Source organism: Pseudophryne corroboree, chromosome 8 (assembly GCF_028390025.1).
Source record: "Pseudophryne corroboree isolate aPseCor3 chromosome 8, aPseCor3.hap2, whole genome shotgun sequence".
NCBI lineage: Eukaryota > Metazoa > Chordata > Amphibia > Anura > Myobatrachidae > Pseudophryne > Pseudophryne corroboree.
Genome location: NC_086451.1, coordinates 11,415,929 through 11,442,965, shown reverse-complemented (window position 1 = coordinate 11,442,965; position 27,037 = coordinate 11,415,929). Strand labels below are relative to the sequence as shown.

General features: G+C 49.7%; 1 protein-coding gene across 2 annotated transcripts in view; it reads right to left on the bottom strand.

Moving 5' to 3' along the window:
* Positions 1 to 27,037, bottom strand: part of DIPK1B (divergent protein kinase domain 1B) — a 124,962-nt gene that overhangs the window by 49,815 nt on the left and 48,110 nt on the right. For both annotated transcript variants that reach the window (XM_063935894.1, XM_063935895.1), the window contains exon 3: positions 19,794 to 19,928. In XM_063935894.1, the coding sequence (XP_063791964.1) occupies positions 19,794 to 19,928 (135 nt within the window). The remainder of the gene's footprint in view (positions 1 to 19,793; positions 19,929 to 27,037) is intronic.

Below are 27,037 nucleotides of genomic sequence, written 5' to 3'. Positions count from 1 at the left end.
GCCCTGTATTATACGCTAGGCACTGAAGAATGGGGTTTATGCTTTACACTAGCCACCAAGGAGCAGAGTCTGTATTTTCATAATTTCTGCTTATATACAGTCGGCTGCAGATTTCGTACTGCCAGACAAACTTACAAATGTGATCTATGTGAATGGAATAAACGTAATAAGATAAATACAATAAAGATTACAACACCTGCCGGATACTCATACTCTAGCAGTAATTGCTAGCACCGATACAACTACATATTTCATCCGTGTGAGTAAACAGAGTTTACGATTTACAACAGAGGTGAGACACAATATTTGCAAACAGATGTCAGGGGATGAGTGGACGGGGGAAGTATCTGGATACGAAGAGGGATACGCAGTGCGGAATACAAGGATGAAGAGGGGAGTGTTGAGGAAGCATTTTACGTCAATTCTGCCACCAACTGTAACGCGCAATGGAATATGCTGCACTATATCAGTAAATGTTAACAAAAGTATTGTAGGTTGTAAAGTTTTATAGAGAGAAAACCTGGTGGGGGTGGAGGATGTCAGTAAAAGCGTGTTTGGAAGCGACTAGGCGCTATAGAATGGGGTCAAAGTATGACACTAACCACCAGAGAAGGTGATCTACAAACTAGCCACTGGCCATATCATACACTAAGTAATAATAATATAACAGTATCTGTACTAGTCCCCAGAATGAGCGGTACTAGTCATGACTTTACAGGAAATTAGTGAATGGGCTGACCAGTGTCCGGCCTACGCAGCACCTAAATCCCTCGCATATAATGTATAATTCTAAGCCTCCATCTGCCGTTGAAGCGCACAAAGTGCAGTATGTGTTTCCCTTGTACACCGCAATCCAGGCTTCTCCCCGTCAGTAGGAAACAGTAACACACAAATAACTGCACTGAAATCTCACAGTCCTAACAATTCCTGCACAATACGGAGGCTGCACAGTAATTACCATTAAGCTTTGATTTGCTCATTCCCAGGGGCAATTCATGAGAGCTGTGTACAACACTCTAACAAACACGCTTCACTATGACACTTCTGCAGACACCACAACCTGTTTCTGACATGCAAATATTTCCTTACAAAGGGCTCCCATCGTCTCTCCTGTCAGCTTCACGCGTGGTCTCCGCACAGTCAGAGGGGTGGGATATGCTAACATGGTCTCCTAGTAAATCTGCCATTTCTGAGGTCTTCGTAGGCGGTACATGACAGCTAGAGGATCCTGCAGGGACTGTGACGGGTCATTCAGAGTGTACGCAGCATAACATACATTATAATGCACCACAGAGGTTACACAGCATCCACGGCACCTAATCAGTGCATCTCAACACAATCAACCATATTCCAGGCAGCTGAAGAGCCCACCAAGTCGCAGATAGTGATGAGCGGGTTCGGTTTCCGAGAAACCGAACCCCCCCGAACTTCACCCTTTTTAGACGGGTCCGAGCCATACTCGGATTCTCCCGTATGGCTCGGTTAACCCGAGCGCGCCCGAACGTCCTCATCCCGGTCGGATTCTCGCAAAATTCGGATTCTATATAAGCAGCCGCGCGTCGCCGCCATTTTCACACGTGCATTGAGATTGATAGGGAGAGGACGTGGCTGGCGTCCTCTCCGTTTATATAGCTACACAGTTGATCTGATTGCTTAGCTTATTGTGGGGAGGATTGGGGAGCAGCTGTTAGGAGGAGTACAGTGCAGAGTTTTGCTAATAGTGACCACCAGTTTTTTATCCGTTCTCTGCCTGAAAAAAACGCTCCATACCATATCTGTGCTCAGTGTGCTGCATGATATATCTGTGCTGAGTGCTCACACTGCTTTATTGTGGGGACTGGGGAGCAGCTATAGCAGGAGTACAGTGCACAGTTTTGCTGACAGTGACCACCAGTATACGTTTGTCTGCCTAAAAAACACTCCTGTGGAGTCTTTTTTTTTTATACTATAAAAGCAGTCTGCTGACAGTGTCCACCAGGTCCATTATACTGTATATAGCAGTACGGTAGGCCACTGCTCTACCTACCTCTGTGTCGTCACTCGTCGTCCATAAGTATACTATCCATCCATCTACATTGTATACCTGTGGTGTCTTTTTTTTTATACTATAAACGCAGTCTGCTGACAGTGTCCACCAGGTCCATTATACTGTATATAGCAGTACGGTAGGCCACTGCTGTACCTACCTCTGTGTCGTCACTCGTCGTCCATAAGTATACTAAGTATCCATCCATCCACATTGTATACCTGTGGTGTCTTTTTTTCTTTATACTATAAACGCAGTCTGCTAACAGTGTCCACCAGGTCCATTATACTGTATATAGCAGTACGGTAGGCCACTGCTGTACCTACCTCTGTGTCGTCACTCGTCGTCCATTAGTATACTAAGTATCCATCCATCTACATTGTATACCTGTGGTGTCTTTTTTTTTTAAACTATAAACGCAGTCTGCTGACAGTGTCCACCAGGTCCATTATACTGTATATAGCAGTACGGTAGGCCACTGCTGTACCTACCTCTGTGTCGTCACTCGTCGTCCATAAGTATACTAAGTATCCATCCATCTACATTGTATACCTGTGGTTTCTTTTTTTTTTATACTATAAACGCAGTCTGCTGACAGTGTCCACCAGGTCCATTATACTGTATATAGCAGTACGGTAGGCCACTGCTGTACCTACCTCTGTGTCGTCACTCGTCGTCCATAAGTATACTATCCATCCATCTACATTGTATACCTGTGGTGCCTTTTTTTCTTTATACTAGTAGTACTAGTTTAGCAGTCTGCTGACAGTGTCCACCAGGTCCATTATACTGTATATAGCAGTACGGTAGGCCACTGCTGTACCTACCTCTGTGTCGTCACTCGTCGTCCATAAGTATACTATCCATCCATCTACATTGTATACCTGTGGTGGCTTTTTTTCTTTATACTAGTTTAGCAGTTTGCTGACAGTGTCCACCAGGTCCATTTATTATACTGTATATAGCAGTACGGTAGGCCACTGCTGTACCTACCTCTGTGTCGTCACTCGTCGTCCGTAAGTATACTATCCATCCATCTACATTGTATACCTGTGGTGGCTTTTTTTCTTTATACTAGTTTAGCAGTTTGCTGACAGTGTCCACCAGGTCCATTTATTATACTGTATATAGCAGTACGGTAGGCCACTGCTGTACCTACCTCTGTGTCGTCACTCGTCGTCCATAAGTATACTATCCATCCATCTACATTGTATACCTGTGGTGGCTTTTTTTCTTTATACTAGTAGTACTAGTTTAGCAGTCTGCTGACAGTGTCCACCAGGTCCATTATACTGTATATAGCAGTACGGTAGGCCACTGCTGTACCTACCTCTGTGTCGTCACTCGTCGTCCATAAGTATACTATCCATCCATCTACATTGTATACCTGTGGTGGCTTTTTTTCTTTATACTAGTAGTACTAGTTTAGCAGTCTGCTGACAGTGTCCACCAGGTCCATTATACTGTATATAGCAGTACGGTAGGCCACTGCTGTACCTACCTCTGTGTCGTCACTCGTCGTCCATAAGTATACTATCCATCCATCTACATTGTATACCTGTGGTGCCTTTTTTTCTTTATACTAGTAGTACTAGTTTAGCAGTCTGCTGACAGTGTCCACCAGGTCCATTATACTGTATATAGCAGTACGGTAGGCCACTGCTGTACCTACCTCTGTGTCGTCACTCGTCGTCCATAAGTATACTATCCATCCATCTACATTGTATACCTGTGGTGGCTTTTTTTCTTTATACTAGTTTAGCAGTTTGCTGACAGTGTCCACCAGGTCCATTTATTATACTGTATATAGCAGTATGGTAGGCCACTGCTGTACCTACCTCTGTGTCGTCACTCGTCGTCCGTAAGTATACTATCCATCCATCTACATTGTATACCTGTGGTGGCTTTTTTTCTTTATACTAGTTTAGCAGTTTGCTGACAGTGTCCACCAGGTCCATTTATTATACTGTATATAGCAGTACGGTAGGCCTGTTATCTGGGCAAATTCCAGCACGTCCCATGTTTTGCACATACCTTGAATTTGGTTGTGCAGAATTATTTAAAAAAACGTCAGGGGCGTGCAAGAGATGCTGTCGGTGGCCCGAAGAATTGCGGGCCACTTTCGGCGTTCAGGCACCGCGTACAGAAGACTGGAGCACCACCAAAAATACCTGAACCTGCCCTGCCATCATCTGAAGCAAGAGGTGGTAACGAGGTGGAATTCAACCCTCTATATGCTTCAGAGGATGGAGGAGCAGCAAAAGGCCATTCAAGCCTATACATCTGGCCACGATATAGGCAAAGGAGGTGGAATGCACCTGTCTCAAGCGCAGTGGAGAATGATTTCAACGTTGTGCAAGGTTCTGCAACCCTTTAAACTTGCCACACGTGAAGTCAGTTCAGACACTGCCAGCCTGAGTCAGGTCATTCCCCTCATCAGGCTTTTGCAGAAGAAGCTGGAGACATTGAAGGAGGAGCTAAAACAGAGCGATTCCGCTAGGCATGTGGGACTTGTGGATGGAGCCTTTCATTCGCTTAACCAGGATTCACGGGTGGTCAATCTGTTGAAATCAGAGCACTACATTTTGGCCACCGTGCTCGATCGTAGATTTAAAACCTACGTTGTATCTCTCTTTCCGGCAGACACAAGTCTGCAGGGGTTCAAAGACCCGCTGGTGAGAAAATTGTCAAGTCAAGCAGAACGTGACCCGTCAACAGCTCCTCCTTCACATTCTCCTGCAACTGGGGGTGCGAGGAAAAGGCTAAGAATTCCGAGCCCACCCGCTGGCGGTGATGCAGGGCAGTCTGGAGCGAGTGCTGACATCTGGTTCGGACTGAAGGACCTGCCAACGATTACTGACATGTCGTCTACTGTCACTGCATATGATTCTCTCACCATTGAAAGAATGGTGGAGGATTATATGAGTGACCGCATCTAAGTAGGCACGTCAGACAGTCCGTACGTATACTGGCAGGAAAAAGAGGCAATTTGGAGGCCCTTGCAGAAACTGGCTTTATTTTACCTAAGTTGCCCTCCCTCCAGTGTGTACTCCGAAAGAGTGTTTAGTGCAGCCGCTCACCTTGTCAGCAATCGGCGTACGAGATTACTTCCAGAAAATGTGGAGAAGATGATGTTCATTAAAATGAATTATAATCAATTCCTCCGTGGAGACATTCACCAGCAGCAATTGCCTCCAGAAAGTACACGGGGACCTGAGATGGTGGATTCCAGTGGGGACGAATTAATAATCTGTGAGGAGGGGGATGTACACAGTGAAAGGGGTGATGAATCGGACAATGAGGAGGAGGTGGACATCTTGCCTCTGTAGAGCCAGTTTGTGCAAGGAGAGATTGATTGCTTCTTTTTTGGTGGGGGCCCAAACCAACCCGTCATATCAGTCACAGTCGTGTGGCAGACCCTGTCACTGAAATAATGGGTTCGTTAAAGTGTGCATGTCCTGTTTATACAACATAAGGGTGGGTGGGAGGGCCCAATCCATCTTGCACCTCTTTTTTCTTTCATTTTTCTTTGCATCATGTGCTGTTTGGGGAGTATTTTTTTGAAGGGCCATCCTGCGTGACACTGCAGTGCCACTCCTAGATGGGCCAGGTGTTTGTGTCGGCCACTAGGGTCGCTTAGCTTAGTCACACAGCTACCTCATTGCGCCTCTTTTTTTCTTTGCGTCATGTGCTGTTTGGGGAGTATTTTTTTGAAGGGCCATCCTGCGTGACACTGCAGTGCCACTCCTAGATGGGCCAGATGTTTGTGTCGGCCACTTGGGTCGCTTATCTTAGTCACACAGCTACCTCATTGCGCCTCTTTTTTTCTTTGCATCATGTGCTGTTTGGGGACTATTTTTTTGAAGGGCCATCCTGCGTGACACTGCAGTGCCACTCCTAGATGGGCCAGGTGTTTGTGTCGGCCACTAGGGTCGCTTAGCTTAGTCACACAGCTACCTCATTGCGCCTCTTTTTTTCTTTGCGTCATGTGCTGTTTGGGGAGTATTTTTTTGAAGGGCTATCCTGCGTGACACTGCAGTGCCACTCCTAGATGGGCCAGATGTTTGTGTCGGCCACTTGGGTCGCTTATCTTAGTCACACAGCTACCTCATTGCGCCTCTTTTTTTCTTTGCATCATGTGCTGTTTGGGGAGTATTTTTTTGAAGGGCCATCCTGCGTGACACTGCAGTGCCACTCCTAGATGGGCCAGGTGTTTGTGTCGGCCACTTGGGTCGCTTAGCTTAGTCACACAGCTACCTCATTGCGCCTCTTTTTTTCTTTGCATCATGTGCTGTTTGGGGACAATTTTTTTGAAGGGCCATCCTGTCTGACACTGCAGTGCCACTCCTAGATGGGTCAGGTGTTTGTGTCGGCCACTTGGGTCGCTTAGCTTAGCCATCCAGCGACCTCGGTGCAAATTTTAGGACTAAAAATAATATTGTGAGATGTGAGGTGTTCAGAATAGACTGAAAATGAGTGGAAATTATGGTTATTGAGGTTAATAATACTATGGGTATGATTTAAGCTGTTTTTTAGGGTTTTTTGAAAAAAACACCCGAATCCAAAACACACCCGAATCCGACAAAAAAATTTCGGTGAGGTTTTGCCAAAACGCGTCCGAACCCAAAACACGGCCGCGGAACCGAACCCAAAACCAAAACACAAAACCCGAAAAATTTCCGGTGCACATCACTAGTCGCAGAGGTGTATCTGTATCCGCGCACAAGTAGGTGAACAGCAGAATTATGCAATAAGGGGAGTATCTTCTGTAATAAAAGGCGAATGCAGCTCCTCACCTCTACGGGGGGGGGGGATTCAAGTGTTTTGTGTGGCGGTGGCCACTAGATGGCGCCTGACGGAGCAATTGTTTGGGCACTGACATTACTGTTATGTTGTTCCGTCATTTTGGCGGGCTGGTAACTAGTATAGATATAAGAGAGACCGATGGATAGATGGAAAGATAGGAGATTGCTTGAGATGAGATAGAGATGGAAGCGATCATTAGGTAAGGAGAGAAGGTGGAGGTAAGGTAAGGTAAGGCATTAGGTAGGGAGAGAAGGTGGAGGTAAGGTAAGGTAAGGCATTCGGTAAGGAGAGAAGGTGGCGGTAAGGTAAGGTATTAGGTAAGGAGAGAAGGTGAAGGTAAGGTAAGGCAAGGCATTAGGTAAGGAGAGAAGGTGGAGGTAAGGTAAGGCATTAGGTAAGGAGAGATGGTGGAGGTAAGGTAAGGCATTAGGTAAGGAGAGAAGGTGGAGGTCAGGTAAGGCATTAGGTAAGGAGAAAAGGTGGAGGTAAGGTAAGGCATTAGGTAAGGAGAGAAGGTGGAGGTAAGGTAAGGCATTAGGTAAGGAGAGAAGGTGGCGGTAAGGTAAGGCATTAGGTAAGGAGAGAAGGTGAAGGTAAGGCAAGGCATTAGGTAAGGAGAGAAGGTGGAGGTAAGGTAAGGCATTAGGTAAGGAGAGAAGGTGGAGGTAAGGTAAGGCATTAGGTAAGGAGAGAAGGTAGAGGTAAGGTAAGGCATTAGGTAAGGAGAGAAGGTGGAGGTAAGGTAAGGCATTAGATAAGGAGAGAAGGTGGAGGTAAGGTGAGGTAAGGCATTAGGTTAGGAGAGAAGGTGGAGGTAAGGTAAGGCATTAGGTAAGGAAAGAAGGTGGAGGTAAGGTAAGGCATTAGGTAAGGAGAGAAGGTGGAGGTAAGGTAAGGCATTAGGTAAGGAGAGAAGGTGGAGGTAAGGTAAGGCATTAGGTAAGGAGAGAAGGTGGAGGTAAGGTAAGGCATTAGGTAAGGAGAGAAGGTAGAGAGAAGGTAAGGTAAGGCATTAGGTAAGGAGAGAAGGTGGAGATAAGGTAAGGTAAGGCATTAGGTAAGGAGAGAAGGTGGCGGTAAGGTAAGGTAAGGCATTAGGTAAGGAGAGAAGGTGGAGATAAGGTAAGGTATTAGGTAAGGAGAGAAGGTGGAGATAAGGTAAGGCATTAGGTAAGGAGAGAAGGTGGAGGTAAGGTAAGGTATGGCATTAGGTAAGGAGAGAAGGTGGAGGTAAGGTAAGGCATTAGGTAAGGAGAGAAGGTGGGGGTAAGGTATGGCATTAGGTAAGGAGAGAAGGTGGAGGTAAGGTAAGGCATTAGGTAAGGAGAGAAGGTGGAGATAAGGTAAGGCATTAGGTAAGGAGAGAAGGTGGAGGTAAGGTAAGGTATGGCATTAGGTAAGGGATAAAGAGATACATACATTTGTCGCTACATAATGTGATAATTAGAATTATGAATTATCCTGCATTTGTATAGTGCCAGCATATTATACAAAGCTTTACAGAGTGTCAAAATATTCACATTATTCCCTGTCCCGACGGAGCTTACAGTCTACATTCTCTACCACACTAACACTGACCTACTAGTATTTGTGGAGTGCGAAAGGAAACCCGTGCAAGCGTGGGGAGAACATACAAACCCTGAACAGACTGATGCGCTGCTCGGAGTACAACCCATGACCCCAGCACTATGGGGCAGCATGCCAATCTCTCTGCCCCCACCATATGTAAAGGAGGGGGCATGCAGCATTCTGTGGGAAGTATGACTATTGTATATTAATAATGTTCTTGTCACTTTGGTGGTAACGGTAGCCGAGCCACCCTATTGGTCACTGTAACGTCACAAAGTCCTCTCTGGCTGGTACATTTAGGGATCTATGTACTAAGCCTTGGAGAGAGAAAGTACCAGCCAATCAGCTCCTACCTGTCATTTTTAAACAGCCTGTGACAAGGCAGTTAGGAGCTGATTGGCTGGTACTTTATCTCTCTCCAAGGCTTAGTACATAGGGGGTCATTCCGAGTTGTTCGCTCGCTAGCAGTTTTTAGCAGCCATGCAAACGCTAAGCTGCCGCCCTCTGGGAGTGTATCTTAGTTTAGCAGAAGTGCGAACGTTTGCATCGCTGAACGGCTACAAAAAAATATTGTGCAGTTTCTGAGTAGCTTCAGTCCTACTCAGCGCTTGCGATCACTTCAGAGCATTGCGTTCCGGATTTGACGTCACAAACACGCCCTGCGTTCGCCCAGCCACGCCTGCGTTTTTCCTGGCACGCCTGCATTTTTTCGAACACTCCCTGAAAACGGTCAGTTGACACCCAGAAACGCCCACTTCATGTCACTCACTCTGCGGTGGCCATTGCGACTGGAAAGCTTCGCTAGACCTTGTGTGAAATTACATCGGCCGTTGTGAAAGTACGTCGCGCGTGCGCACTGCGCTGCATACGAATGCGCAGAAGTGCCGTTTTTTTACTTAATCGCAGTGCAGCGACCATTTTCATCTAGCGATCAACTCGGAATGACCCCCATAGACCCTTTAGCAATGGAGCAGCAGGTTAGGCCCTTATATGGGCAACATTCACCCTTATGGGTTTTCCCATCAGGTTATAGATCCATATATAATGATTAGACCATAGATTTAACTGTACACCAGGAACGGCCTATATCGCTAGAGGTTATATAATAATAACTCCAATGTTTGTTTTTTTCTTTTTCATTATTATTTTTTGTTCCCTATTAAAGACCCCTCTATTAGGAGCAGAGGAAATACAGATTTACCTTATAAGGAATTATTACTCAAGCTTCAGACGCATAGAAGAGTTATGCGCTAAGAGTTTGGGGAAGCGGTACTGTATTCCGCCTATAACAGCAGCCGTAATCTGCATCAGACGCTGCGTCCGCACTCTCTGGAGACTGGATAACGCGGTATAACTGCCGCATACGTGCGGACACACAAAACACAGCACAAGAGTGGAAATAAAGAATTATATCAGCCAAACAGTTACAACTGTAATCACAGCCAGAACGTTGTACCCAGAGAGCAGAACGGAGCCGGGGGTTAAAGATGGTCAATCAGGAAACTGCAGAGGCGGCTTATCGGAAATCCAGCATGGCCACCATGGGCTTAAAGGTTCACGGAACACTTTTAAAATAGTGTTTGTAAATATCAATCCTCAAAGCCCTTCCTTGAATTTTTCTCCACACTCCTGGGGTCCCAAAGAGGCCTCCACAAATGGGCCGTTTTGCAGAACAGGCCCCGAGACCGCTGCACCCCCCCCCCCCCCTCTCGGCCACTATTTGTACAGACTGCCGGAGCTAATGGAACGCCAGGGGTTCTGCACCGGCTCCAGCGTTGTGTAAAAGATGAGGCGCCTGAGAATGATGAGAGGACGTCAGGGAGGGAAGACTTGTTTAGCAGAGGGTTGAGAGCAAATGAGACCTGACCCAATGCTGGCGTGACCTTGTGCGGGCCTTAATGAGACAGGGTCACCTCCTCTCCTGGCACCGATAGCGTAGGACTCGCATACATTATGTTATGGTCTCCATGGAAACAAGGGCATCAAAATGCATAACGGGAGCCTTAAGTGAAACCACCTCATCTGACAGGCGGAGAGAAATCACCTCATCTGACAGGCGGAGAGAAATCACCGGCTTTAACAGCGAGAGAGAGAAAAAAAAGAAAAAAAATCTTTCCTGAAATTTGCACCACAACTGTTCGGAACAAGATGGCGGCCCCCGAGAGTGAGGGTGCTCCTTAAGTACAGAAGCAGCGCAGGGTCACAAATTTTATCATACAGAGACAGATTGCGGGAACAAGATGACACGGTGACGTGTTAGGGGATTGTTACACACAAAGCTTCCCACACACAAATGTGACGTGTGTGATAAAAGAAAACAAAGCAGCGCTGTTTTCCACCTCTCGTAACCGTAGACACACTACTAGTTTGTAGAAGCATCTCCTGTGGGCCGAGAATAGGCGTGGACCTTGCTGAGCAGACTTCTATGCGCACCGGTAGAAAGAACCGGCGGTTCTGCTTTACCCACTGAGTGCGCCGTGGTAATGAGGCCCCTTCTAATGACAGGTGCATCTTATGGTTACTGGGAACCTGTAAGAATATCTTAGACTGCTGACTGGAGATGGAGCGAGAGAGACCTTGGTTCTGTCACCAGATGAGACAATCTACGGTCTGTCGTGTCACTATCCGGAGGGTAATCCTTCTACCTACAAGGCTCGTTAAGCTGCAGGAGAGTCCATTTCACATGACCACCCACATATGCGATCTTATATTTATCCCCATTGGCCCACACTGGGAAACAGCCTGCGTATCACGCTAGCGTCCGGAATCCTGCAGCTGCTGAATGCCTTCTTCTCAGTCACCATTACATGTGGTTAATGCCTAATTTACAACAATAGTGCGTGTAACACTGGGCCTCCCAGGGCCGGGTCACACAGACACAGAGTGCCACTCTCCTCAGAGAAATGACCATACAGTGCCGAAAGGGGCCCTATCTCCCCAAACCATGGGGGTCCCAAGCATTCGGTGACGTAGTCCAATCAGATGACGGGGCTAGGCAGAAATATACTTTCATTAATCCCAAAGTCACAGTGAGAGCTGCCATCTTTATTGTCTGCCGTGGCTCTAGCTTCACACAGAGGTTAACCCGAATCCATCGGGGCCGCTGGCCCCTCTGCTTGACAAGCGGCAACTCTGAGGCCTCCCGGTGTGACTGGCTGGGCCCCACCGCCCGGTCACAACCATTACCGCCTCCGACAGGCTACAAGCAGGACTGGCCGAGAAAAACCTGTCCTGTTTGGAGAAATGCTCCTTTATGGTAAAAGGTTTCCTTAATTCCACCGCGGGAGACAGCACGTCATAGTATGTTACCGCTTAGTAAATAAAGACAAGTAGGTGAACTGCCGGTGCTCCGGTAGCTAACAGGAGGGTGGGGGCAAAAGAGAGGCTCTTGCAGAAATCCAGCACTATCATAGAATAATAGTTATAACAGAGGGTATTTAAATGTCTATATCCTATATAATAAAAGGCTGCTCCTCACATCTATGGGGGGAATTCAAGCCTTTTGCGCGCTGGCGGCCACTAGATGGCGCCAGACTGAGCAATTCAAGTGTTGCTCCGTTCGTGCGCGCACAGCCGCTGCCATTACTGTTATGTTGTTCCATCATTTTGCCGGGCTGGTAACTAGCAGAGAATAACGTGTACTCCCACATACAGTACACGCCTGCTCGTTACCGTACATGTCTGTAACACGCACACTGTAGCGCTGCATACAGAGAACACGTCTGACGACAGCGCTGTTCTCTCCCGTGCAGTGACTCACAGCCAGACGCACTGTGTGTCCCAGCTGCACACAACAGGCAATTACTCTGCTGGCAGATCACAATGGCTTTCCGTTGTTTTGTGTCTGCATCGAGCACTTTGTGTTAGCATCAAATGTGTCCCTGCGCCGGTCTGTCCACCGCGCCTCCTACCATATGCTATGATGTGTTCTGACTGATCCGATTTGCCAGGAGCACACGCAGTCACATATGACTAAGGGACCTGGACATTTATTTTTTTTGTCCTCAGGGTTCTTTGGAAAGATGTGATCTTTTTTTTTCCAAAGAAAGATGTAGCTGCCATTACTGTTCTAAGCCGCTGACAGTACAGGTGGATAGTTCCTGCAGCGCAGGTCGCTGGGAGATTGGGCTGCGTGTTTAGGTACCAAAGGTTGGGGGGAAATGCACAGGACGAAGGCCTCTCATCTGCACAATTCTGCAGTGGCCTGACAGCAATGACACACAGTCTGTCCGACCTTTGACCTCTGCAGAATGGGGACTGGGGAGCAGCGGAGACCTTTACTGCAGACACAGAGCATGTGCAATGTCACTGACAGGACAGAGATTGTTTGGAGATCTCCAGGACTACATACATCCCTGGTCAGGGTCTCCTGCTCCCACCCATGGTCAGGGTCTCCTGCTCCCACCCCTGGTCAGGGCCTCCTGCTCCCATCCCTGGTCAGGGCCTCCTGCCCCCATCCCTGGTCAGGGCCTCCTGCCCCCATCCCTGGTCAGGGCCTCCTGCCCCCATCCCTGGTCAGGGCCTCCTGCCCCCATCCCTGGCCAGGGTCTCCTGCCCCCACCCCTGCTCAGGGTCTCCTGCCCCCACCCATGGTCAGGGTCTCCTGCCCCCACCCCTGCTCAGGGTCCCCTGCCCCCACCCCTGCTCAGGGTCTCCTGCCCCCATCCGCCCCCATCCCTGCTCAGGGTCTCCTGCCCCCATCCCTGCTCAGGGTCTCCTGCCCCCATCCCTGCTCAGGGTCTCCTGCCCCCATCCCTGCTCAGGGTCTCCTGCCCCCATCCCTGCTCAGGGTCTCCTGCCCCCATCCCTGCTCAAGGTCTCCTGCCCCCATCCCTGGTCAGGGTCTCCTGCCCCCATCCCTGGTCAGGGTCTGCTGCTCCCATCCCTGGTCAGGGTCTGCTGCTCCCATCTCTGGTCAGGGTCTCCTGCCCCCATCCCTGGTCAGGGTCTCCTGCCCCCATCCCTGGTCAGGGTCTCCTGCCCCCATCCCTGGTCAGGGTCCCCTGCCCCCATCCCTGCTCAGGGTCTCCTGCCCCCACCCCTGCTCAGGGTCTCCTGCCCCCATCCCTGTTCAGGCCCCCCTGCCTCCATCCCTGCTCAGGGTCCCCTGCCCCCATCCCTGCTCAGGGTCCCCTGCCCCCATCCCTGCTCAGGGTCCCCTGCCCCCATCCCTGCTCAGGGTCCCCTGCCCCCATCCCTGGTCAGGGTTTCCTGCCCCCATCCCTGGTCAGGGTCTCCTGCCCCCATCCCTGGTCAGGGTCTCCTGCCCCCCCATCCCTGGTCAGGGTCTCCTGCCCCCATCCCTGGTCAAGGTCTCCTGCTCCCATCCCTGGTCAGGGCCCCCTGCCCCCATCCCTGGTCAGGGCCCCCTGCCCCCATCCCTGGTCAGGGTCTCCTGCTCCCATCCCTGGTCAGGGTCTCCTGCCCCCATCCCTGGTCAGGGTCTGCTGCTCCCATCCCTGGTCAGGGTCTGCTGCTCCCATCTCTGGTCAGGGTCTCCTGCCCCCATCCCTGGTCAGGGTCTCCTGCCCCCATCCCTGGTCAGGGTCTCCTGCCCCCATCCCTGGTCAGGGTCCCCTGCCCCCATCCCTGCTCAGGGTCTCCTGCCCCCATCCCTGTTCAGGCCCCCCTGCCTCCATCCCTGCTCAGGGTCCCCTGCCCCCATCCCTGCTCAGGGTCCCCTGCCCCCATCCCTGCTCAGGGTCTCCTGCCCCCATCCCTGCTCAGGGTCTCCTGCCCCCATCCCTGGTCAGGGTCTCCTGCCCCCATCCCTGGTCAGGGTCTCCTGCCCCCATCCCTGGTCAGGGTCTCCTGCCCCCATCCCTGGTCAAGGTCTCCTGCTCCCATCCCTGGTCAGGGCCCCTCTCACCCCCACGTGACGGTAGAAGGCACATGACCAGACACTGTAGCACAACAATCCCGCATGGAACTGCAATGCATGCACCAGCTGACATGTTTAATGCACTCACGTCTGTGTAATGACTTAACCGTAAATACATGACCGCAAAGCATGCTGGGCATGTTTTACAAGCAGGAATAAGAGGTGTCTCTCTCTCACCTCTCAATTCCTGGGCAACGAGCCAGACCGCTGCCCATTTCTCACCCCCAAACACTACCATCAGAGAAGTCCAAATGCGGCTGCATCCTGCGGATTGTAAATGTGCACAGTAATACTAACCAGCCAGTTATGTTGCAGAAACCCTCTATATAAAAGCATGCAAATATGGTCAAGAGGTTCAGCTGTTGTTTAGACCAAGCATAAGAATTGGAAATTAATGTGACCTAAGTGACTGACCATGTAGTGATTGTTGGTGTCTGTCACTGGACCTACGGGGGCTGCTCTGTTACTGGACCTAGGGGAGCTGCTCTGTCACTGGACTTACGGGGGCTGCTCCGTTACTGGACCTACGGGGGCTGCTCCGTTACTGGACCTACGGTGGCTGCTCCGTTACTGGACCTAGGGGGGCTGCTCCGTTACTGGACCTAGGGGAGCTGCTCTGTCACTGGACTTACGGGGGCTGCTCTGTTACTGGACCTACGGGGGCTGCTCTGTTACTGGACTTACGGGGGCTGCTCTGTCACTGGACTTACGGGGGCTGCTCCGTTACTGGACCTAGGGGGGCTGCTCCGTTACTGGACCTAGGGGGACTGCTCCGTTACTGGACCTAGGGGAGCTGCTCTGTCACTGGACTTACGGGGGCTGCTCTGTTACTGGACCTACGGGGGCTGCTCTGTTACTGGACCTACGGGGGCTGCTCTGTTACTGGACCTACGGGGACTGCTCTGTTACTGGACCTACGGGAGCTGCTCTGTTACTGGACCTACGGGGGCTGCTCTGTTACTGGACCTACGGAGGCTGCTCCATTACTGGACCTACGGGGGCTGCTCTGTTACTGGACCTACGGAGGCTGCTCCGTTACTGGACCTACGGGGGCTGCTCTGTTACTGGACCTACGGGGACTGCTCTGTTACTGGACCTACGGGGACTGCTCTGTTACTGGACCTACGGGGGCTGCTCCATTACTGGACCTACGGGGGCTGCTCTGTTACTGGGCCTACGGGGACTGCTCTGTAACTGGACCTACGGGGGCTGCTCTGTTACTGGACCTACGGGGACTGCTCTGTTACTGGACCTAGGGGGGCTGCTCTGTTATTGGACCTACGGGGACTGCTCTGTTACTGGACCTAGGGGGGCTGCTCTGTTATTGGACCTACAGGGACTGCTCTGTTACTGGACCTACGGGGACTGCTCTGTCACTGGACCTACGGGTGCTGCTCTGTTACTGGACCTACGGGGACTGCTCTGTTACTGGACCTACGGGGACTGCTCTGTTACTGGACCTACGGGGACTGCTCTGTAACTGGACCTACGGGGACTGCTCTGTTACTGGACCTACGGGGGCTGCTCTGTTAATGGACCTACGGGGGCTGCTCTGTTACTGGACCTACGAGGGGCTGCTCTGTTACTGGACCTACGGGGGCTGCTCTGTCACTGGACCTACGGGGGCTGCTCTGTCACTGGACCTACGGGGGCTGCTCTGTCACTGGACCTACGGGGGCTGCTCTGTCACTGGGCCTACGGGGGCTGCTCTGTTACTGGACCTACGGGGGCTGCTCCGTTACTGGACCTACGGGGGCTGCTCCGTTACTGGACCTACGGGGGCTGCTCCGTTACTGGACCTACGGGGGCTGCTCCGTTACTGGACCTACGGGGGCTGCTCCGTTACTGGACCTACGGGGGCTGCTCCGTTACTGGACCTACGGGGGCTGCTCCGTTACTGGGCCTACGGGGGCTGCTCTGTTACTGGACCTACGGGGGCTGCTCTGTTACTGGACCTACGGGGGCTGCTCTGTTACTGGACCTACGGGGGCTGCTCTGTCACTGGACCTACGGGGGCTGCTCTGTTACTGGACCTACGGGGGCTGCTCTGTTACTGGACCTACGGGGGCTGCTCCGTTACTGGACCTACGGGGGCTGCTCCGTTACTGGACCTACGGGGGCTGCTCCGTTACTGGACCTACGGGGGCTGCTCCGTTACTGGACCTACGGGGGCTGCTCCGTTACTGGACCTACGGGGGCTGCTCTGTTACTGGACCTACGGGGGCTGCTCTGTTACTGGGCCTACGGGGGCTGCTCTGTTACTGGACCTACGGGGGCTGCTCTGTTACTGGACCTACGGGGGCTGCTCTGTTACTGGACCTACGGGGGCTGCTCTGTTACTGGACCTACGGGGGCTGCTCTGTTACTGGGCTTATGCTGATAATCATGTTCCAGGCTTGCTACGGTTAACTGCTGACAGCTTATGTTGCCGAGGTCTGCTCATTACTGAACCTGTACTGATTGCTTGTGCCCAGTACTTCTGACTTACCACTGGGGTCCAGAAAGTGTCACAGAAATCTTCCATAATCGTGAAAGTTCTGAACCGCGCACGGAAACAGAAGCCGCAGTTTGTGTATTCCTCCCGGGTCTCCTCTGTCCTCTAAACATGAGGCACCAGACGGCTCTTCTGCAAAATTTGCTGTTCAATCATTTTCTTTCTAACGTCATCACCGGGCCAGTAATAACCCCATGAATAAAGCCACAACGTCCAGGTAGTTTTTGAAGCATTTGTCTCCAGGTAAATTGAACACATTAGTCACCTGCTTTTGCAGACGGGAGACTGTAGCTTAATTGAATTTAGAAATATATAGATTCATTTTTACGTAAATCACCAGCTTTGCCAGTGACCAATCTCTCAGTGCTCTGGAGAACATCAGAGAGACAGCCTGCATTATATAATGTAAACCAGGACAGCGTGTCCATGTTTTATTGATGTGCAGGAGTAATGAATGGGTTATGACATTTGTCTGGCTTCACTGGAGAAGGAGAGGAAAAAAAATAAATGTTCGGCAGACGGCAGAAAGGGCAAAGGATCCGTTGCAGCAACAGACAAATGGGGTGTTTCCGAGTTGTTCGCTCGCTAGCTGCTTTTAGCATTGCACACGCTAAGCCGCCGCCCTCTGGGAGTGTATCTTAGCTTAGCAGAATTGCGAACGAAAGATTTGCAGAATAGCGAAAATAAATTTCTTAGCAGTTTCTGAGTAGCTCGAGACTTACTCACAAATAGCGATCAGTTCAGTCAGTTTCGTTCCTGGTTTGACGTCACACACACGCCCAGCGTCCGGCCAGCCACTCCCCCGTTTCTCCAGACACTCCCGCGTTTTTCCCTGGCACGCCTGCGTTTTTCCGCACACTCCCAGAAAACGTCCAGTTTCCGCCCAGAAACACCCACTTCCTGTCAATTACACTACGATCACTTCAACGAGGAAAAAGCTTCGTTCGGCCGTGAGTAAATCTACTAAGTTTTGTGTTAAAATACTAACCGCATGCGCACTGCGAACCATGCGCATTTTTGCCTTAATCGCTCCGTTGCGAAAATCGGCAACGAGCGAACAACTCGGAATGACCCCCCCATGTACGGAACACGAGACACGGAAGGGGATTTAAATAAAAAATAAGAAAATAGAATGAAATGCAGAAAAATGACTAAAGTTTATATAAAACCTTACCTAGGATTGCAGTATCTGGGGGGGAGGGGGGGCGACCTAGAACCCCGGATACAAATTCCTGGTGCAAAATTCCTAGCAGTGTTTGGAGGCACAGAGGGGGGATCCAGTATTCCCCAGGCAACGGCGCACTGGAGGTAACTGGATTAGCCAGACATAATTATCCTGACCAAGTGTGATACATTTTTTTGTTTCGGTGCCAGAATCCAGATGAAAGGTAATGCAAAATGTGCTACATTAAAGGAAAATTAAAAATTAGATTTACGAAGCAACTGAGGTTGCTCTGCTTTTCTGTTTAGCTTTTTGACCCAACTCGGCAGCAGATCATCACTGATTATATCACGTGGGAGGTGTAGAACGTACTCCATGATACATGACTTTGTACCAGCGATGTAATGGAAAGCTTCTAGCACTGCGGTACGGTTTATAGAACAAGAGAAGCGTATTAGCACTGGCAGAGCTATCTAATCTGAAGATAATGCATAAGGTTATTCTGCGCCGTGCTCCCCTGTATTCTCCGTCTTTATCTGTGAAATACACGGCCGAGGTCTGAGGTCTGTAGATTAAGAATTGTCGAGATTTTCTGCCTTTTAAAATTCCCAGATTTTCTCTACTTATATGTCCCTTAATCCCTATGACCCCGGATGATGCGGAAAATGCACTTTTAGCCAAAAGATTAGTTTTCTTTTTTTAGCCATCCCAAGGACTTGTACAAATGCTTCTTTCTGCAATCTGCTGATGAAATCCAGTTTAATTTAGTAGCACCCAAAACCTCTTGCGGAGGCCAAGGATGTTGCAGATTGCTTGGTGGTGTAAGTCAGGCACATAATTGCATCTCAGATCCAGCGCTCAAGGACCAGGAGTAAAACACTTAGAAGGCACCTTGCACTGGAGAAAGCGTTCGCAATATTGCAATGTGAGAAGTGTCTTAATATTGTATTTTTCAATGCAAATATGTAGACACCTACGAGACAATTATGAAACGGCATAAGAGCACCCTATAAACGCCGGTGTGTGACGCTATGGCTGTATATGTGTGCAAATGCACCATGGGGGGTGGATTGTGGGGTGTTCCTTCAGCAGTGGGGATTTTAGAAAGGTGCACCAGTAGTTTGCCAAGACGACCCCCCAGGGTGGAGAGAACGCTGAACTGCGCTGTCCATGTTATGGCGGCACAACAGGTGCAAAACCAGAATGTGGTTCGTTTGGTTAGAGCAACACGGGCACAATAAAACCTTATGCTGCAATGCCCAGTGCCAATGGGTACAGTTTAGTATTTGGTCCTCAGGCAACTGTCCACTGCCCACTAACCTGTCCCGCCATTGTAGTGCATAGTCTCCTCCGCTCCCACCCCTGTCTTGCTCACGTCCCCTCCTCTTGCACCCTCTGCGTCTTCTTAAAATAAGTATGGAGGCAGTATAGTAACATTAGAGGGGGGTACAAACAAGGGGGGTGGTAATCAAAGAGCACTTTTGGAGGTGTTCTCACTCTCAGATGATTTCCTTTATTGGCTTCCATGTGCCCTCCTGCGACTTTCTACCCCATGCAGTGTATCATCTGGCTAGCTTCCTTCTGTGCTCTTCAGCCTCGTCTCTATATAATCATAGAGCTTTGCTTCTTTGTCTTGCTCTGGGATTTCAGCAACAGCTGAACACAGGGAGCACCGAACACAAGCAACACGATCTACCATTACAAAGACATGGCTGTGAGGCACAGAAGAAGAGCTATTGCCTACTGCCAGAGGCGCAATGTGAATAAAGTCGTCTGAAGGTGCACATCCCCTTCTGAAGCGGCATTCTTGCATCCAGACAGCAGATGAGAAAGAGGAGGATAGACCGGTACTTACTATGATCATGCGGCAAACGTGCCCCCTGCAGAGCTCCGAGTAGGAGGAATAGTGCATGTACACCACCCAGCTGCCCACGAAGATGCCCAACCATGCCAAGAAGAGGTACTTCACCTTGATACCAGGGAGGCGACTCTAGAGAGAGAGGACAGAAAGCAAGATTAGGACACATCGCCCGGCAACAGATATCATAGAGAAGACGACGACAACAATGTAATAATAACTGTAAGACTTTTTTTTCATCAGGAGACCTGTACAGAAGACGGCAGGGGCACCGGGGGCTGCCGTGCCAAGGTGGGAGGGTCAGCGCTGTGCAGCCGATAGCACGCCACTCTTGCTCACAAAGTCTGAAGGTCACCGGTGACAAATGGCTTCATGTTCCTATAAGCTCCCAGGTATGAAACGGGGCTGACACCAGCCCCACTATTCCCCCCCCCCCCCCTCCCAGATTTTACCAGTCTCTGCGTCGGGCACAGATGTCTCCTTGTTAACAAGAAAACCCCACAAGGAAAGCTTATACGAGCAGAGGGACTTGGCCACACAATACCCATCTGTCAAGGCTGCAACCGGCTAACCTTGTATAGAGATACCAATTCCCCAGGGGGAAGGGGCCTCCTGGCCACACACTTGGGAAAAACAAGATTTCCGCTCTCTGTTCCTAATGAGGGGATGCCAGTGATACAGTCGGTGTGTATTACCCAGCGACACAACTGCGGATTGTGGTTTCCGTTACACGGATTGTTCAAATGTAACAACTACGCAGTCACAAATGTAACAACCTTCCCAGACATTACTAGATGAAGGGCCTATCTTCTGAAGTATGAGGGGGCAGAGGCGGAGGGCAGGAGGGGGCACAGGGGTGTGGCAGGGACTAGGGGGAGAGAACAGATAACAAATCAGGAGGAACAGAGAGTCATATAGCAAAGCAGATAATAGGATAAAATACAAAAGGCCAGCGCCAGGCCCCTTACCATAAACAGGCCCACCAGGTCCTTTCAGAAAATTGTACATGATAAATAAACGAATTAACGCCAAGACGAGCTATTTATCCACCATTGCAAGGAACAGCGATTTAAGGAGTTAAATTGTATCACTGGAAGCTAATAAAGTGGGTTGTTGGTAAAGAATCGCATTGCCCCCGGGGGGTCTGTAACAGGTGTAATGCGGAGCCTGATAGAGACAAATCTTGTTTGCTTCCCGTGTTACAGCAGGAGTTTTGGCTGCGGGCGCTGGAAACGTTCTTTGCAGGCCAGGAGTGCGCCATCTGGACGCCCAGCAATCTGATGCATTAGCTATCACTTATCCTGATAAATTCGGTGTAATGCGCCTCTCCCCACTAAGTGATGTAGGGCAGCCTGCTACAGGCAGCAGTATAGTGTCCGGAGTCCATAAGGCATCCGTTCCTGCTAGAGGCCCATACATAACCCGATAGAGCGCTTTATTATCACAGCCATCGGAAAACAGACGCTGGGCAGAGAAAATAACATTACACAAAATTGTCCTGCAGCCAGAGTCTGGGCACAGATATAATGGGCAATACGGCATTTAGCCCCCCACCCCAATAACAGATCTGCGCAGCTCCAATAATCCGCTTCTTAAGCAGAAATCCTTCACACTCCTCTAAGCTTCATGCAAACCCCGGGAGCCAAAAGACACAATTCCCATAGTTTATGGAGTCGCTTATCCATATTGGTCTGTGATGGGCGACAGGTGGCCCTAGGGCCCATATGCGGCTACCGGCTTTCTCAATACCTCACAACCATCCAGTCCATTGGCGCTGGCGCAGCACGATTAAGTCTTTCACATTGAGGATGCACAGTTCAAACACACACACTACGCGGGAATATGCAACTGCCGCAGTCGCCCGGAATTGTGTTGCAGCGCAAACCAGCAGCATTGCGAATCCCAGCGCCTGCGTACAAAGGAGCAGCGTCATTCGCAGATCACTCGATTATCAGATTTCAGGAGCCGCTGTTACTGCGTACGAGCTCGCAGTCTGAGGTTCAGGCGCGCCCTGAAATTTGTTGTGACGTGCTTGTGTTTTTGCCACCACTCCCCGTAACCACCCCCCAACGGTGTCTGTCAATCACTTTGCCAATAAATCCTCCCTGAAACAGCAGTTGCAAGACCACCACAATGTAAAGCGCGATTTAGGCGAGTGCGCAGTCGGACGATAATCGCTAAACTATGAAACCACTGGGTTTGCGTAAAGCTCTGAATCAGGTCCATAAGCAAAACTCTGCGCATTCAAAGCAAATGCGGCCATGCAAACCTGCAAATATTTGCCAATGCGCCTGGTAGGACGCAATTCTTTTACACCTGGTGCAAGAGCATGTATACCGCCCCTGCACAGGCGCATGCATCTTGGGTGTCTCTTACGTGGTGACGTTTTCTTTTAAGTATTTTACCGTCAGCGCTATATAAGCCCCACTGACGGCGAACACAGCAATTGGGAGCGCATGGGTGGCTGCGTCATACCGCGTTACTCAGTGGCTACCCTTTGGGAACATCATGGCGCGAACCCACAGTCACTAGTGACAGCAAAGGTCTCTTACGCAGATATAGGAGTCAGCACACTTTTGCAGCACCTTAGTAAATCGCGCCCTGTGATATTGAAGGACGATAAATCGCTGTCTTACAGACCGCCGCCTGATCAGGAAACCCATTGCATGCTGACATACAGCGTACTTCTAAATCTATAGCTTGAGTGTAATCCTGGGTTACGGTTCGGTGTTTACACCACACATCTCTCATCCCACGGCCGCCGCTGGATTCTGTCTAACGCCGGACCCGAGAGGCATTATAAGCAGTTGAAATATTAAGAGACGGGAGGTTAAAATGTATATTTATCGCAGCGCCCGGGGTAGCCTATGCGGTTTCCATGGTAACTGCAGGCACTAGAGATTAACGGATGCAAAATTAACGCTGGAAAAGACAAATAAAGGAAAAGATCAGAGCGGGTACGCAGGCCTGGGATTACAGGTGTCTCATTTCAATATCACCGACGAAGCGCTGGAATCAAAGAGTTAATTATAGAGATGTCACTATGGAAATGTATGCACTTATCTATATGGCCGGGTGACGGGTATTTTAGGTGGGTCCAGCACACGCTGTGCAGTGGAAGTAGGGAGCGAGGTATCTTACACTGGATCCATAGTTTATTTAAAGAGGGTTTCTTTCCACCTTAACTTGTTAACACCCTCCTGCAACTTTTACGGACACATTAGCAGATGTGAACGGCCAAATATCGGGGGTCATTCCGAGTTGATCGCTAGCTGCAGTTGTTCGCAGCGCAGCGATCAGGCTAGAAATCGGCATTTCTGCGCATGCGTATGCACCGCAATGCGCACGCGCGTCGTACGGGTACAAAGCCCGTTGTGGTTGTGCACAGGTTGTAGCGAAGTTTTCAGTCGCACTGACGGCCGCAAGAAGATTGACAGGAAGGGGGTGTTTCTGGGTATCAACTGACCGTTTTCAGGGAGTGTTTGCAAAAACGCAGGCATGTCTGAAAAAACGCAGGCGTGGCTGGGCGGGTGTATGTTGTCAAATCCGGACAGTAATAGGCTGAAGTGATCGCAAGCGCTGAGTAGGTTCAGAGCTACTCTGAAACTGCACAAACTGTTTTTGCAGAGCTCGGCTGCACAGGCGTTCGCACTTCTGCTAAGCTAAAATACACTCCTCGGTGGGCGGCGGCATAGCGTTTGCACGGCTGCTAAAACTAGCTAGCGAGCGATCAACTCGGAATGACCCCCATTATCTGTAAAGCGCTGCGGAAAATGTGTACGCTATATAAATAACTGATAATAAATAATAAATTAGCAAACACTGCGTTTAGGTCCAAAAAAGTGTCCTGAACCGCAGAAACCAATTAGAGATTAGCTTCAATCTGTCTGGTGCAAATGAGACTATTTAAGCAGCAGTCTGATTGGTTGGTCTAGTTTGGTGCCAATTTGGCACTGATCGGCAATTACGAGTAAACGCGTCCTAGTATTTTGCTTCCATGCACTCACAATAGAGCTGTTTATCTTCATTGCTCTGTGCTACAATACAGCCAGATCAGGATTATCAAATAGGGCAGCAGGGGCAGTTGCCGTGGGGCTACCACAAAATGGGGGCCCCCCAAACAGCTACATCACCAGCGTGAGAACGATGTGGCATAATGTGACCTGGGGACACTACAGAGTGTGTAACACATTACACTTTTTAGAAACATCGCCAGCATAATAACAGGGGCCCCCATAAACTAGTCACCTTGGGGCCCCCAGAATTCTTAATCCCACAATGAATACAGCTGTCACAGCATTATATACAGCTCTAGGAGGAGTGTGACTTTGTAACATATAGTTGGTAATATCACGGTTTTAGGATTGCGACTCAATTATTTTAATACGCAAATTGGGCCCAGGTCCCGCTCACCCCTATTTCCGACTTTACTGCGGCGGCCGAATTCTCACTTTGGCTGCTGGAACCTATTTTATCCTGGAAGTCACTTTTCTCACTTCCCCGTTAGGCTATAATGAAGGTAATTTATCCGATAATTAGATTATCATGTTTTCATAAACAAAAGAAACAAGTAATTCCGAACTGATTGCCACCACTTAATAATGGCTGCAACGGGCACTAATGTGCGTTTAATAAAATTTAGCAGAATGACATCGCCGACCACGAGATCGCAAGTGAGGGCGCTGGGCGGCCTGTGACGTGCCACCCTCCAGAAGCCATGGTTCTGTTATTAATATTTAACAGGAACAGAGGAGGCTAAATGACTGACATATTCATCGGTGAGACGTAACCCGCAGAGCGGGCGCAGCCTCGTACCTCTCTCACAGGAAAACAAATCAGCCATTCACTTTGAAACAAAAACATCAAATACAAGTTTCTGTTCCAGGTTTGTCGGCGCAGTATAAAATGTAAATACTGTTTTTCAGACATACGGCGCAGCATCTGAAGGTGTTTCCACACACAGGATACAAGTGATACGGTCTCTGTGGACCATCAATCGCTACAAGCCGCGTTATGCACCTTTAAAAGGAGTGTGATGGGAAAGGAGCATTTGATATACAGATGCGTCCTCACATGTCATATAGCGAGAGACGCCCAGCACGAATGAACAGCGACAAGCGGTGTAGAGTACCGTCTTTTTCTTTACATTTGATATCTTAGGCTGGGTACACACTAGAAAGATATATTATTCACTCCGGCATATTCAATTAGGCTAATTGCAAATTAAAATCCCCGCGGAAACCCACTGATTCACGCGGGTATTACCCACATGTGAACCCCCAATTGTGCCGTTTTCTCACCGACTTTTCCTTGCAGCTCATGAAGCTGCGAGATTCAGTCCACCATCGGGGATTCATGTGTGGAGTAATTCCCGCTAATTGATTCGGTCAAGCCGTGGCCAATTGAATATGTCTGACTATATACTAGAGACACTGAGCTGATACTTTAACCACGCTGTATTTAGTTGTATTAGCTCCAAGTGACCGGATAAGCTGCACTCTCAGTGACATCACTGGCTCCTAGCGGCTGGATAGGCTGCACTCTCAGTGATGTCACTGGCTCCTAGTGACTGGATAGGATGCACTCTCAGTATGTCACTGGCTCCTAGCTGCTGGATAGGCTGCACTCTCAGTGAAGTCACTGGCTCCTAGCGGCTGGATAGGCTGCACTCACAGTGATGTCACTGGCTCATAGCGGCTGGATAGGCTGCACTCTCAGCGACGTCACTGGCTCATAGCGGCTGGATAGGCTGCACTCTCAATGATGTCACTGGCCCCTAGTGACTGGATAGGCTGCACTCTCAGTGATGTCACTGGCTCCTAGTGACTGGATAGGCTGCACTCTCAGTGATGTCACTGGCTCCTAGTGACTGGATAGGCTGCACTCTCAGTGATGTCACTGGCTCCTAGTGACTGGATAGGCTGCACTCTCAGTGATGTCACTGGTTCCTAGTGACTGGATAGGCTGCACTCTCAGTGATGTCACTGGCTCCTAGTGACTGGATAGGCTGCACTCTCAGTGATGTCACTGGCTCCTAGTGACTGGATAGGCTGCACTCTCAGTATGTCACTGGCTCCTAGCTGCTGGATAGGCTGCACTCTCAGTGAAGTCACTGGCTCCTAGCGGCTGGATAGGCTGCACTCTCAGTGATGTCACTGGCTCATAGCGGCTGGATAGGCTGCACTCTCAATGATGTCACTGGCTCCTAGTGACTGGTTGCTAATGAATGGATAGGATGCACTCTCAGTGATGTTACTGGTTCCTAGTGACTGGGTAGGCTGCACTCTCAGTGATGTCACTGGCTCCTAGTGACTGGATAGGCTGCACTCTCAGTGATGTCACTGGCTCCTAGTGGCTGGATAAGCTGCACTCAGTGATGTCACTGGCTCCTAGTGACTGGATAGGCTGCACTCTCAGTGATGTCACTGGCTTTGGGTGGCTGGATAGGCTGCATTCACAAGCCTCCAGGTATCGGAGGATAAGGCACGGATGGCTGTGACATTGTACATATTTATGCGATCACAGACTTTTTCCTGCGACTATATATTTATACCATCAACCATTAGTCAAATTCTCCTCATATTCATCATCCTCCGCACATTCATTTGTAAAGATAAATACAGGACAATGTAATTACTAAGCTCTGATTCATTCTTGAGGGGCGGTGGAGGGATATAGCGTATGCCGTGCTTCTATGCATAACACACACATTCTGCAAATTAATGGCTTTTAAATGTACTGATAATTATAGGCAGATAGGTCTCTCCATTCTCTTGTTCCATTACATGGTTTAACCATGTAATAGCTGCACATCCGCCAGACTGTTCTCAGCGTATTCCCGGATACAAAGAGTGGCGACATGAGACGTCGGGTTACCTCGTCCTGCGCTGGCTGGAATGGAGAATGAAGCGGGAGCCACTATCATTAACCCTGCGTCTAACACATTGGTTCCTGCAAGCACTGCAGAGAAGCCACAGACCGGTTTGGCCATTGGGTGCTGCATTTATGTTGCCCATAGCAACCAGAGTCCACTAAACATTCATCTAGCTGCTTCTAGAAGATAATAGCTAGAATATGATTGGTTGTTATGGGCAACATCACCAGTTCTAAAAAAAACACCTCACACCTTAGTAAATAAACCCCTATGAGCCCAGAGAAGGTGCTCCCGCTGTGACTCTCGTGGCAGAAGAGAAAGTGACAAACCGCCTCCATCCAGCCAACATAACCGTCATTACTGACCC